This window comes from Dryobates pubescens, chromosome Z (genome assembly GCF_014839835.1).
Source record: "Dryobates pubescens isolate bDryPub1 chromosome Z, bDryPub1.pri, whole genome shotgun sequence".
Classification (NCBI taxonomy): Eukaryota; Metazoa; Chordata; class Aves; order Piciformes; family Picidae; genus Dryobates; species Dryobates pubescens.
The window spans coordinates 88,568,568-88,581,779 of NC_071657.1; the positions used below are offsets into that span (position 1 = coordinate 88,568,568).

The 13,212-nt window shown below is 38.4% G+C and overlaps 1 protein-coding gene across 1 annotated transcript in view; it reads right to left on the reverse strand.

Annotated features, from left to right (window-relative positions):
- Positions 1-2,836: 2,836 nt before the first annotated feature.
- Positions 2,837-13,212, reverse strand: part of MTMR12 (myotubularin related protein 12) — a 34,583-nt gene continuing 24,207 nt past the window's right edge. Inside the window, exons 10-16 of the mRNA XM_054178516.1 lie at positions 12,656-12,780; positions 10,428-10,506; positions 8,494-8,564; positions 7,210-7,382; positions 6,302-6,469; positions 5,240-5,401; positions 2,837-4,263 (exon numbers count right to left, since the gene is read on the reverse strand). Of these exons, the coding sequence (XP_054034491.1) occupies positions 3,688-4,263; positions 5,240-5,401; positions 6,302-6,469; positions 7,210-7,382; positions 8,494-8,564; positions 10,428-10,506; positions 12,656-12,780 (1,354 nt within the window). The 3' untranslated portion in view covers positions 2,837-3,687. The remainder of the gene's footprint in view (positions 4,264-5,239; positions 5,402-6,301; positions 6,470-7,209; positions 7,383-8,493; positions 8,565-10,427; positions 10,507-12,655; positions 12,781-13,212) is intronic.

The window sequence follows — 13,212 nt, forward strand, 5'->3', positions numbered from 1 at the left end:
ACCTGGTCAACAGCTTTCAGGCAAAGTAGTGAGGTGAAGCCAAGAGAGAGGGGCAAACAGTGGCTCCCCCTTATACAGAGAGCAGACAGGAAATGGGAGTGGAATCAACATGACTTGGGGACTCCTCCCCTGGGGTCAGGTTTCCCATCCCCCTGGTTCCAGCTCCTGCCCACCTTATGACCCAGGGAGTCAGTTTTCCAGCCCACCCCATGTGCAGGCCTTAAACCACAACAACAGATAACCTGTGGCAGTGGTCATGGTCAAATCAACCTCTTGATATCAAGCCCATTTATATGCTGCATCCCCTCCTTGATGACCTGGGATGTCATGAGCCCACTGAGCTATGAATCAAATCACCCTTACATTGCCAGCTCAAATCCACCTAAGCTACTTCAATCTTAGGAGCATGATCCACCTGATGATTGTTTTGATGTTCTTTAGTGACTGAACTCAGATATGTGGGCATCTACACAACATACTTTTATAACCAGCTTCTCTATCTGGGCAGAAGCATCTTGCTAGAAAGATAAGGAATATAACAAAATACCAGAAGAGAAATAAAACAATAATAAAAGACAAGTGATGCACAATGCTATTGCTTACCATCCACTGACTGATGCCCAAGCAAATAAACAGGCCGTTCCAGCCAACTCTCCCCAGTTGATACACTAGGTGGATGCCCTATGGTATGGAATAGTTCAGACCAGTTGTCCTGGCCCTGCTTCCTCTCAGCTTCCTATGCACCTGCTTGCAGGCAGAGCATGGTAAACTGAGAAATCTTTAAGTTAGGATGAGCACTGCTATCAAAAGCTAAAACATCACTGTGTCATCAGCATTATTCTCACATTAAATCCAAAACACAGCACTGTACCAGCTGCTAGAAGAAAGTTATTGCAGCCAAAATCAGGATATACAACCATCCCCCAGTCCATGCTTAATAATCACAGAATGGTTTGGGTAGGAAAGGACCTTTAAAGGTCATCTAGTCCAAGCTCCCAATATGCATTTGGTTTGAGAAATACCCTGCTGTAGTGGTTTCAAGAAGTTGCTTAGTTTAGTATTGTAAGAATGATGCTCCCCCGTGATATGGGGGGAGAAGAGTATACTGCTGAGAGTAAAATAAACAATGTTTAATAAATCTTCAAAACCTCACCTTCAACAGACTTTCTAGGCCACCTTAATATCTTTCTATAGTCATCTTACTACCCCACTATCCCACTTCCCTGAAATGGCAGCACATCTCTGTTAAGTATAAGCAGGTCAAAACTTCACAGCTTCCTTTACAATCAGAGCTTTCACAAACTGTTAAATTTAAAAAAGCCTTGTCACTGCAGATTGCCAAGACTGCTGTCATTTAAAGCATCATTTGAAAAACATGATCTTAAACACATTCTCATTTCAGGACAAGTATACCAAAGTACATTTTATTGATGGTCTCTGAACAGCCTACTAGAGAGAAATGACAGTATTAAAACAAACAAAACCCCTAACCCCCTCAAAAGACCCAAACGAAACTGCAAAGCTTGTAGCTCGCATTCAGTGTAGAAACTTGAGAGGTATAAACAGAAGCCTGGAGTACAAATACTAAGTACATTTTCAATCCCACAGTGCAGAAAAACAGTGACAATTATATTTACTCTACATTAAAAGTGTTCGCATGTTCAATTCCTCATATGTTTCTTTTCTATATAAACTTCTGATAATGTATGTACAAAGATCTCCAACATCTGTTCTTTAATATAAATATGTAATAACTGAAACATTACAACAGATTAAAAGTATAGAAATATCCATTTTTTTTCTAATGGCAGTGTTTAAAAAAAACCCTTGAATTTGAATGACCCTAGAATGACAGATTCCTTCACCACATAAAGGCATTTCTCATTCAGCATGTGAAATCTTATTGCATATGAGTCACTTGAACTACAGTAAAAAGTCTGAAAGACATGTGCTGGACAGCCCATTCTAGCAAGTGCAAGCTGTAAAATCATATGTATCACAGAATGAAGCGTAAGTACTAGTTATTCTTAAATAAAATGCTACAGACTCAAGTACTGTCCTCTCACTACTAAGACTTAAGGCAATCAGCTGTCGGGAAGCTTCAGTTTGGCATAGTTGCATTAAGCTCTCCCACTCTTCCCATTAATAAATTTATTTTAACATATTAAAACTTATCTTTAGAGGGCTGATAATAAATTTCTTGCTATACATAGTAATACAGCTCAGTGTGATTAACCAGTAACCCAGTTTAATATCCCCGATTACACTGAGCTGATTCCACTCAACAGTTTCTCCACCAGGTACGTTTTCCAGCATAGATGTCTAAAATGGTATGAAAATAGAGAAAACATTCAATGTTCACCCTCTCAGTGTAACTGATCTTGCTTTGCATGCATTCTTGGGGTATTCTAAAATGTAAAGGTTCAAAATAGATTTGACAGTCAAATAATATCTAGCTTTACAAAGGACAATTATTTGCAGTAAAAATACTTTATATATAAACATACACACAGTAGATCAAAGTCAACAGGCATTTCTTTATGGCTTTTTTCAGAGGTACTATTGTAACATCCAGCAACAGGATGTAAGTGTTCATATGGTATGAACACCACATTCATGAGCTGTACCACCAACTCATGACAAGTGGCAACAGATGGCAAATCCAGCTTCACTGTAGGATGACAGAATACGAGTCTTTCCTTCTAGATAGAGGGTCTCAGTGCAAGCTACAGAAAGCCTCAAAGGCAACTGGCATAAATGGGGAAGTCAAAATGAAAGTCTTACTCTGTTGAAATGAAGGTTAAAAAAAAAAAACCAACAAAACCAAAACCCCAAACACACTCATGGCAAATTAGAATACCACAGTCAAGCCAGCTCTTACAATGAAAAGCAAACATTTGGGATTTACTATTCCAAGGCAGCAAAGGCATAAAGCACAGCAGCCACACAGTAAGACCTGAAATGTGTAGTTAAGCGCTTGCATCTGATCAGTAAGCTAAGTGCATGCACAGACTTAGAGCAGCCAAACTATGATAATATCTCACAGGGTGAAGTGCTACAAGCCAAAGATGAACACTGTTAGAAGAAAGGAGTTTGACAAGCATACTTCAGTTGATGCCACAGTAGACAGAAAACCTCTGGTATCCCCAAGTTTATTCCTCGGATGTAAAAAGCTTATTTGTGAATGCACATGTAGTTGCATCTTTCCCTGTTTGTTTTACATGAGGAGGCAGCGCATGTATTATGTCCCTAGCCACAGCGCTGCCAGCCCTAGTACTTTTAGCACAAGGGAAAGAGGTTTTGTGTTGAGAGTGACTGCTGCCGTGTTTTAGTACTCCACCTTTACATAAGAACATAATGGGGGTTTGTTGTGGGTTGTTATCCGTGGCTGGTTTTATTTTCTGGTTTGAAACAATATGGCCATATGGCTGCTCCGGCCTAGACTACTGCTTTTATTACACCTATGCTAAAAATGTTTTTCTACAATACTGTTAGAGTGAAATTGAAGTTCAAAATATGCTTAGTAATTTCATGGCAATTAGTTCTTTCCAACCAGCTTTTTTTGGCCCACAAACCTATTAAACAGGCTGCAGATGCTTCAGTGAGTTCCTTATATGGTGATATAGCATAAAATTTAAAACTCAGAGCTTAACCACGTACAATTCATACTTGAAACTTCTATACACTTTATAACATTTCACCACCTAGATCAACAAATTCATCATCCCTCTTGACCAAGTCATCTTCATCTTCCAGGTCTTTCCAGGTACTAGTTGGTAAAGCTGGTTTGACAGATTGTCTCTGAAGTAAAGCAAATGGAAACAAGGAGGACAAACGGGCAGAATTTCTCAGCATAGGAACAGAATGTACGTCTCCAAAAGTACCTTGACTATGTTCTTCATCCATTTTTACCTGCAGGCTTTGCACTTCCTCCATCAACTCCAAAATCTTGGCAGTTGTAGCTATTGTACCACCACCAGGAAGCTGGGCTTCAGGAATCCATCGTAAATACCGTTGTGCCCAGACTTTGATTTCAGGGCCATCAATGCGAGGTAACAGAAGGCCGTGGTAGTCAACAGGTTTGCTATGCCAGCTATCATAAAACTCCCTGAAGCTATTAGGAGGTTCATCCGAAGAATTTATGAACTTGCCAATTCTTTTACCAAGAATGTTTTTGATTAAATAATCTGTTTCCTCCCTGAAAAATCCTCTCTTTGTGGAAGACTTTGTTTGTGTCAATGGCAAAGAAAGCTGCCGTTGATGCTTTAAGAGAAAAGGAAAGAAAAATATGATGAAATATTGATGGGACTACAGAAAACACCTTAAGAGAAAGAAAAACATAACTCTCATCCAGAAAATACTTGTAAAAAACCCTTAAATACAGTTACTGCTTTCCTACAGAGTCTACAACTGCTACTCTTTCATGGCCAATACACTAAACGCTTCACACATCATACTCTTGGTATTCCCAGATATATTCTCTGCACTGTAACTATAGCAATGAAGTAACACTGAATAAAGTATTTTTCTTTGAAAAAGGAGAATTCTTTGTGTACAATCAAGTATTACAAACTTCTGTGTTTAGCTCAAGTTAGCCACACAAACCAAAGAGCACTTGATATAGAAGCTTTTATTCAGCGGTTCCTCATTGCATCCTACTGTGTAAAGAGTTCTCTGATTAATGCTGTAGATCACGCTGATAGTGTCTCACTCAAGAGTGCTTTGCACAGAGCAGAATTTAACCAACAAGCATATTACAGTCAAACCCAAATCCAAACGAAATATTACTGAATTTGCGCTACTTTCCAGTAATGAGGTCGTCCACCCCTTGATCCTCCATAACCTAGGCAGTTTCTGTTGTTGTTGGTCCCCCTCTGAGTACACCCACGCAGTCCAATTACACTCAAAGTCAGAGAGGCAATTATAAACCTGCTATGGAACAACAAAATAAAGGCACTTCAAATGTGTTTGTGCAAATCACCTGAATATTAAGCCTCCTGAGTTCTCTCTATGCTTGCACAAAAGTACGAAGGAAAAAACCCTAAGATCGTGGTAACTGGTTTACAGCAATTTGTAACTGAGGTAGGTGCAAACTATATTCTTAATATTCAGGTATGTCTGAAGTGTACATGTACTTTGTCAGCTAAAAAACTCTGCACCGATACTTCCACTGTGAGTACATTTGAAATGCAAGTAGAGCAATACATTTTTGTCATTAGAAAAGCGGCACATATCTTACTTTGAATCGTGCAGTTTTCCGTTGACTTTTATCTGGTTTTGGCTTCTCTGCATAAAGAGGGTTGTTCAGAAAAGCCTGGGCCTTGGGGTCAAACTGCACAGACCAGTCCCACACAGTAAGAAATCTGAAAGGACCGCTTTGTATCTTGAGGCTTTCACCACTCTGCCAAAACAAACTCATTACAATTAATACTGCTAGAAAGGAATTGTGATCAAGTCAAGGTGAAATTAAGAAACTGGCTTTTCACAGAAGAGGCCACCAAGTTGCAACGACTCTCATAAGTTTTATGTGTTCAGTAGCTGAACAGCATTATGAGATGCAATTGAATACAGGCACAAAGGCTGCCTATATACTGTTCTCTGTAACTTCAGACTGTTTCATTTCAACAGTGCAATTAGCGCCAAGAATGCCTTTCACAGTTGAAAATAAGATTATACATCCTGAAGAACAAAAAAAATAAACTTTGAAAAATTGGCAGGAGAAAGTTGGCACTTCGATTCTTCAAACAGAGGAGGCATTTTGGGCTTATAGAACAAACCTCCCCAGACTTCAGAAAGTAACTGCAGTTATGCAGTGCTGCCAGATTAATTTTTATGATCAACACTTTATTTATATGCAAGACCATAATCTTCAATTATTTATTTTTCCAGACTCTGTGCAGCCTTGCAGAGGATACTCCCATTGCTTCCAGCTTCTTGAGCTAGAGGAAAGAGTGAACCAAGCATAGATCAACACTCAGAAACTGTTGATTTTGGAATACGACAGAATATACAGAATTTAGTAGATATCCTGCTCTTCTGCAGAATATTCCTCTTAGGTTAAGAAGCTTTATCTTCACTGAAAAGCAATAAACATGAACCTATAGCCACACATTAGAAGTAATATATTCCCAAGTCCTGAATTTGACTCCTTATACCCAAAATAGCGTTCAATCACCCTTCAAGGGGCCGCCTTTCAATTCAGCATGGAAAAACATGCTTGCTAGGGAAATACTGAGTGTTCCCTGCTTGTTGGTGAAACTTGTTATCCAACATATTGCACTGCAAAATAACAAGCTCTTACCGTATTAATGTCTTTTTGATGTTGTGAATTGAAGAAGAAAGTGCTAAAAATAGGCACATAGAGGCTGTCTGACAAGACAGTTAAGTAAGTTTCTGTGAATTCAAATGCTGGAGGATACTGTTGTACCAACTGCCAAACACAATTCAGCAGGAGCAGAAAAACAGGAGCCTAAGTAAAAGAAAACACTGTGTCGGTTTCAGAAAAAAATACACTTCACTGTGCAGATTATTTATTTTATAGTATTTTAGTGTCTCCAAATACAAATCTCCAAAGGAAAGCAATCTGGTTAACTACACAACTGCTGCATAACTCTGGAGAACTACTGAAACTACCCCGGCCAATTGCTGACAAATAAGACGAACGCTTTGCAACATGAATTTGCAAGTGTTAACTTACTATGAAAGTGATGTTATGCAGCCTTTTAAAGCTGGCAAAGAAAAGCTAGTTTACAGCAATTTTTAATCAGAATTGGTCAGCTTATACTTATGATTTCTATTCTGTGTAGCAATCTGATCTATTCCCAAAACAGAAACAAAAATGGACAGGTGAGACTGCAACTTTTAGCATGACAGTTAAGTTAAACTCTAGCTGCAACAAGAATAGGCAGCTCATTTGAGTTCTTTCTGTAGACACCACTACCGTTTAGTGCAGTTTTAAAGGACGTAAGATACGTGTCTTTCAAGTCTCCAAGACAGAATGGGAAATTTCACATTTGCTTTCTTGGTTGAAAAGACATTGCTGAACTCTAAACAGCAAAAATAGTAACAGTGTACAACGTATCAGCCCCTCAAAACTGAAAATTAAAAATCCTGGAACTTCTGCATTGACATCTAAATCCCTCCTTAACCTGAGTGCACTTTAAAATGGTATGGAAGGAGGAAAAAAAAATAATTAAAAATCAGTAATACCTCTTCTTTGTCACTTTTATGTAAGTGGTTACAACGATCCAAAAAACCATGTCCTCCAATTACCCATTCCTTCTGAATAAGGCTCTGAAACCCGGACTTTGTTCTGCTGTATGAATCCATCATCACTTGGACCAGGCTAGAGATTACACAGCACAGATCAGTAGCACTCTCTTCTGTAGAAGAGAACAAAACACGTTATCTACCAAGTCATTCCTGAAATTTAGGTTAAGGAAGCAAAATATCGCTAGCTTCACAAACAAATTGTATTTCAGGAGCAGAGAAGCACACAATTTCTTGCAAGTGTTATGCCATCAGGGAAATGAATCTGTATTTCTAATACGTCCCTTCAGTAAATATGTAAGGGTTCCTGTACACATATTTTTACAACCAAGCCTGCAAAAGCCAACTTTTTACTACAATAACTTTGATGTCTTTGTCCTTCTGGCTCCTACAACGCACACACTGCCTTCTCCTGCCTTATGCTAACAAGCCAGCTAATCTGCCCTTACCCCACCTATCTGCACGGTGTGAAATTGCCTTTTCATGCAACGTGCTTTCTTCACCCTTCAGATGCCTTCTAGAAACATCTCTCAAATAGTAATGTGTGGGAAAAAAAAGAAAACAGGCAAATTACTACTCCAAAAGTAGCTTAATGGTTACCACTGAGTCTGGTTTTCCATGTGGTTGCTCAAACTAGGAAAACATACTGCTCAAAATGGACACAATAAGCATACTTTCCCATGTGTTTTAAATAAAGAGAACACACAGCTTCCATTGTGTATCTAGACCATAAAAATGTCCTTTTAGAAAGTTTTATGCTCTGTGTGCTTTGTGTAGGTGTGCACCCTATCACCTTGAAGTACAGCAACAGGTCTGTGAGAACTTTCAAGTTACAAAACAAGAAAGCATAAACCAGAGGTAGCACTATTCTCCTGCAAATCAGCAGCTTCCTAATTCATATAGTATTCCTCTTAGCCTAGAATTATGCTATGTGTTGAATGGTGGGGTTTTTTTGTTTTGTAGGGTTTTTTTTATTTGGTTGGTTTGTTGACTTTTTTTTTTGTTTTGACTTGGGGTTTTTGTTTGTTGTTGTTTTTGTGTGTGTTTAATTCCTTTTCTTTTTTTAAACTACAGGAAGCATTTCCAGGAATGTAAAGAGTTTTAGGTGTGTGGTATTTTGAGTACTCTATGAAATCCACTAGCCTTTAGCATAATTGCAAACTTACAACATAAACTACACCTAGAAAGTTCAAAAGATATTTAAGATATACACTAAATCCTTACCTATAAGGAGAACATTTGTATGCTGTCTTTCCAGACACTCAGCAACTTCTACTGCTTTCTTCAAGACTCGCCTGTTGTGGTACACAAGAACATAAGAGACCATTTTTATACCATTTTTACAGTGAAGGTTCTTACATTGGTTTCTCCTGAAAGGGCTTAGAATAGCATACTACTGAAACTTGACTGGTCCTTCAGAACAACAAAATCATGCTCAAGCTGCATAAATTAAGAACTGTTTAGCCTGAACAGCAAACATTCAAGACATAGCTGTATTTGGTCACCGTCATGCATTTCCAGTTGTTTTTCTTTGTACACTTGCAACACAATACTTTATCCTCAAACAATAGCAGCCATCACGCACACTAAAGTATTACAATTGCTAAGACTCACATGTTTATCTCAGAAAGTGTCAACATCAGCAGACTTATGTGTTAATCTACTACATACCACATTTTTCCCATAGAATAGAATAAATCAGGTTGGAAAAGACTTTTGCGATCGAGTCCAACCTATCATCCAACACTATCTAATCAACTAAACCATGGCACCAAGCACCCCATCCAGTCTCTTCCTAAACACCTCCAGGGATGGTGACTCCACCACCTCCCTGGGCAGCACATTCCAATAGCCAACCACTCTTTCTGTGAAAAACTTCCTAACATCCAGCCTAAACCTTCCCTGGTACAGCTTGAGACATAATCCGTTTATAAGTGGGAGAGGGAAGAATCAGCAATCAGACCTTGTAAACATGCAGACAAAATTTATTCAGACGTTATCATTGTACAAGGAAAACTTAGTGGAATTAGAGATCACATAAAACCAGATGTAATGCTGCTGGTTTCCAGACCTCTGGTTAGCTGGTTATTTTCAGCAAAAGCTGGCATGCAAATTATGATTCTTGCAACTGCTTAGATCACTAATAGAAGCTGAGAGTTTATTTCCTCAGCATGGAGTTGTCAGATCCATTGTTCTTGCATTTGCAATAGCTGAGATGGCATTTCAATTAACTGAAAGAGCTAAGAACAGACTGATCCAGGAAGCATGTATGGAAATAACCAGTCTCAAAACAACAAAAGGATGGCATTCACTTTAAAGTGCTTGTGATATTGCTTATATCAATGCATTTCTCAACATATAATCTCCGCTAGAACCTGCCATTCAACATATATTTCAGTTCTTGATTGTTAAGACTAGAAAGAACTGAAGCTGACTGCAGAAGTCCTTCATGGTGACAAGCTGACCACAGAATAAACTGGCAAACAATAGAGCTAGCATGAAGTAACACTAAAACCAAAACTCCTCAGCATTCCACTTAAGCTGGCCCACACCATTCTGACATTTACTCACTGTGGACTGCTGAGAGAAGAAAGAAAAAAACAAAACAAAACAAAGCAACTTGAGGAACAAGCAGGAGAGAAAGGAGACAAAACTGAGAACAAGTGTAATTTATAAATCTGTGGTGGGATAATATCTCTAATACTGTAGTTCATCCCATCTAATGGATATCACAGAAGTAGAGACTACAGAGAAGAATAACAGGACTACTCAGAGATACGGAATTAAAGTTTCATGCAACAAACAAATAGGACTCTTCAGTTTGTGAAGAAGGTGACTAAGTGCAGGAGGGAAATTATTGAATCAATAGTTTTAATAGGTTTGCTGGAAGAGTTCTAGTTGGAATGATCTGCTGCTTCTCACGTCCTTTAATGAGGGAGACTGAACACAAGCCAGTGTTTTTACAGCACAGTCTCAAGTTGCCAAAATACAAGTGTTGAAATACAAGTGAATATGCAAGTGGGACAATAAAGCTGTCTGAGTTTTCCTTGCTACTTACTGGAGGTGTCAAATGTCACATTTCAAGAAACTAGCTAGAAAACCCACTACAAACATTTAGCAACAAGTTGAAACCCAAAAAGTTAAGAGCTGTACCAAACCTGATTATCTCTAGCCAGTTAGTACTCTCCAGTAATGAAAACCATTTCACATCAGTCGCCCAGAAGTCTGTACTGTTATCTGAAAAAAAAACCAAAAAAATTCAAAAATTGGTTTGTTCACATGTATGTAGTATGCATGTCGTGACAATTAACAGCTATCCATTGTATTACTCTTCAGTTATGAATGGTTATAAAACAACCAATACTAAGGAGTCAGTAAATCCTAATCGCTGTTCAAGTCAACACCCTCTAACTGAATCAAGAAGTGAAATAGTCCTACAGACACCATTAAAATTTTATAGCACTATAGGCTTGTAGAAAAAGCATGCTGTAGGTTCGTAGCAACTAAGCTAAGTAATAAATCTGTTGACAAAAATGGAAAATAAGTTTAATTGAAGATGATGATTCTTCCAAGTTCCAGCTGCCTTGACTCCAGAGCATGTTCCACATAAAGCTTTACATAACTAGAGTGGCTTTTGAAAGGCATGACCATTAGAGCCAGAAAATAGGAATAGAGTTTAGGTTACACATATTTATGTAATGTTAAGACTGCCTGAAAGATTTTAAAACCAGTTTTCACTGCAACTGAAGAAACACATCTAAGACACAGAGGGAAGCCACAAAGTCATTAAACTTATGAATTTTGCTAGGATTTTTGTAGCTTTTTAAAACAGAATCTAAATCTCTACTGCTTTTAGTTCTATCAAAGGCAGTATGCAGCAGCTAGAAAGCCCTCATAAGCTATATACAGTTAATTAAAACTGGACCAGACAAACATTGACGATACCTCTAAGATACATAACAGTTCTACTACTGATAAACAAACAAAACAAACTGAGAAACATCATAATTTGCTCCTCTGTCCTCCCCTGAGTAGCTTCAGTTCTACATTTTTCTGCAACTTATCTCCTCCCAAGGTTTCTCCATATGCTTCCAATGTTTAATTCCAACAAATACTCATTTCAGTCTTGTTTTCTGCTGCTTGCAGCAGATTCTTAAGTGCGCAGACACATCTGTTTTATTCCTGCAGCTGTTTGCCTTCCATGCCTGCTCATGATGCTTATTCTGCTCATTGTACATTAGTAACAACATAAAATGTCTTTTCCTGGTTCAGTTCATCTGACCATAGAAACTAGTTCCCCCAAAAAGTATCAGAATGTATCTTATACATAGAACATATACATAGCATAAACCAGGTTGGAAGAGACCTTCAAGATCATCGCGTCCAACCCATCAACCAATCCAACACCGCCCAAGCAACTAACCCACGGCACCAAGCACCCCGTCAAGTCTTCTCCTAAAAACCTCCAGTGATGGCGACTCCACCACCTCCCCAGGCAGCCCATTCCAATGTGCAATTCAAAGCTCCCAAAGCTCCCAAGCCAGTTTTGTTCACATTAGATGTAGTTTTCTCTAATCTTCTCTGATTAACATTATTAACTTAAAATACACAGTTTCTCTGTGACGACCAGCGCAGTTATGTCCAACGTTCACAGTTACATGGGAACTGCCCAGTGTTCAGCATGTCACTAGACAGAGGTTATTGCAACATTTACCCTCACTATCTTCTAGAAGAGCCACTGCCCAAAATGGTTCAGTGGAACACTGCACAGATGCAAGGTGGTGTGAAGCTTTTCATGCCAAGAGATAATGTCAAAGCAGTGTTTTGTGCCAGCAAAACAGAGTCCAGGAAAAAGTGTGAAAGTCTGGATTATACTTTCATGTGGCTCCCTTCTACTCTTTTCAGGTAGACTTACTATTTACCGTAGAGTGACACAACTTTAAACAATCTCAAGTGTTTTCAGACATGGCTAGTTTGTAACAAAAGTTAAGGAAGAAATTAATTTGCATTTAGATTCAACTCATGATATAGCACAAAGGCTTAAAGGGTTAATATTTAATACTGAATTTCAATGGACCACAGAAGATTGAAAAATCTCTCCAATAAATTTCAACACAGCCAGTATATTCCTACTAATACTTACACTCCATAGTCACTCCTTAAACTGTGACTACTTAGAAAGAGGTAGTAGGCCTAAGAACTACAAAAGTCTGTTAACATACCAGTCATAAACACTCTTTGGCTGCATATTTTAAAGTCTCTTTTTAACCATTGCTAGAAGCAAAACACCTATTAAGACAAGGACTACATTTGTGAGACAGCATTGTTACGCTTGGCACCTAAGTTATTATAAAGGTGAACTTCTACTTTAAAAAGTTTAACTTACCTGTCAAAAACAGCTGTTTAAATCTTGTATATGCAGTTTGGATATCTTGCAAAGATGGAAGGCTGCTTGACAAGTCCTCTGTCTTCAGGAGTTCATAAGGAGGTTTGCTAATTGTCTTATAGATTCTAAATCAAATCAGTATGAGATTAAAGCCTTCTGCTTCTCAAGTCAAATAATGCACCAGGTATTATCACTGAAGACAGTTAAGAGGCATGGTTTGGGAAACAGCTGTAATACCAAAAGACCCTAGAAAGCTAATGGCTTCCATGCATTTTAAATATGGGCTGGAAACTTGCATACAAGCTTATCACAACTTTTGCTGCTCTTAACTGCTGGGTAAAATTACATTCATGCACTTTCACAGTTACCTTACAAGTATTACTTGAGGTTTATTGTTGTTTCTTTAATTTTGTTTTCACTTGACAACAAGATTACTAGTGAGCTACTTAGAGGTGAATCCAGAAAGAAGAGATGGATAGAAGCACCCAAACCTCCCAGCAAGCACATAGAATTTTTCCTGACTTTTACCAGATTACATCTTGATACTTTAACTGCTG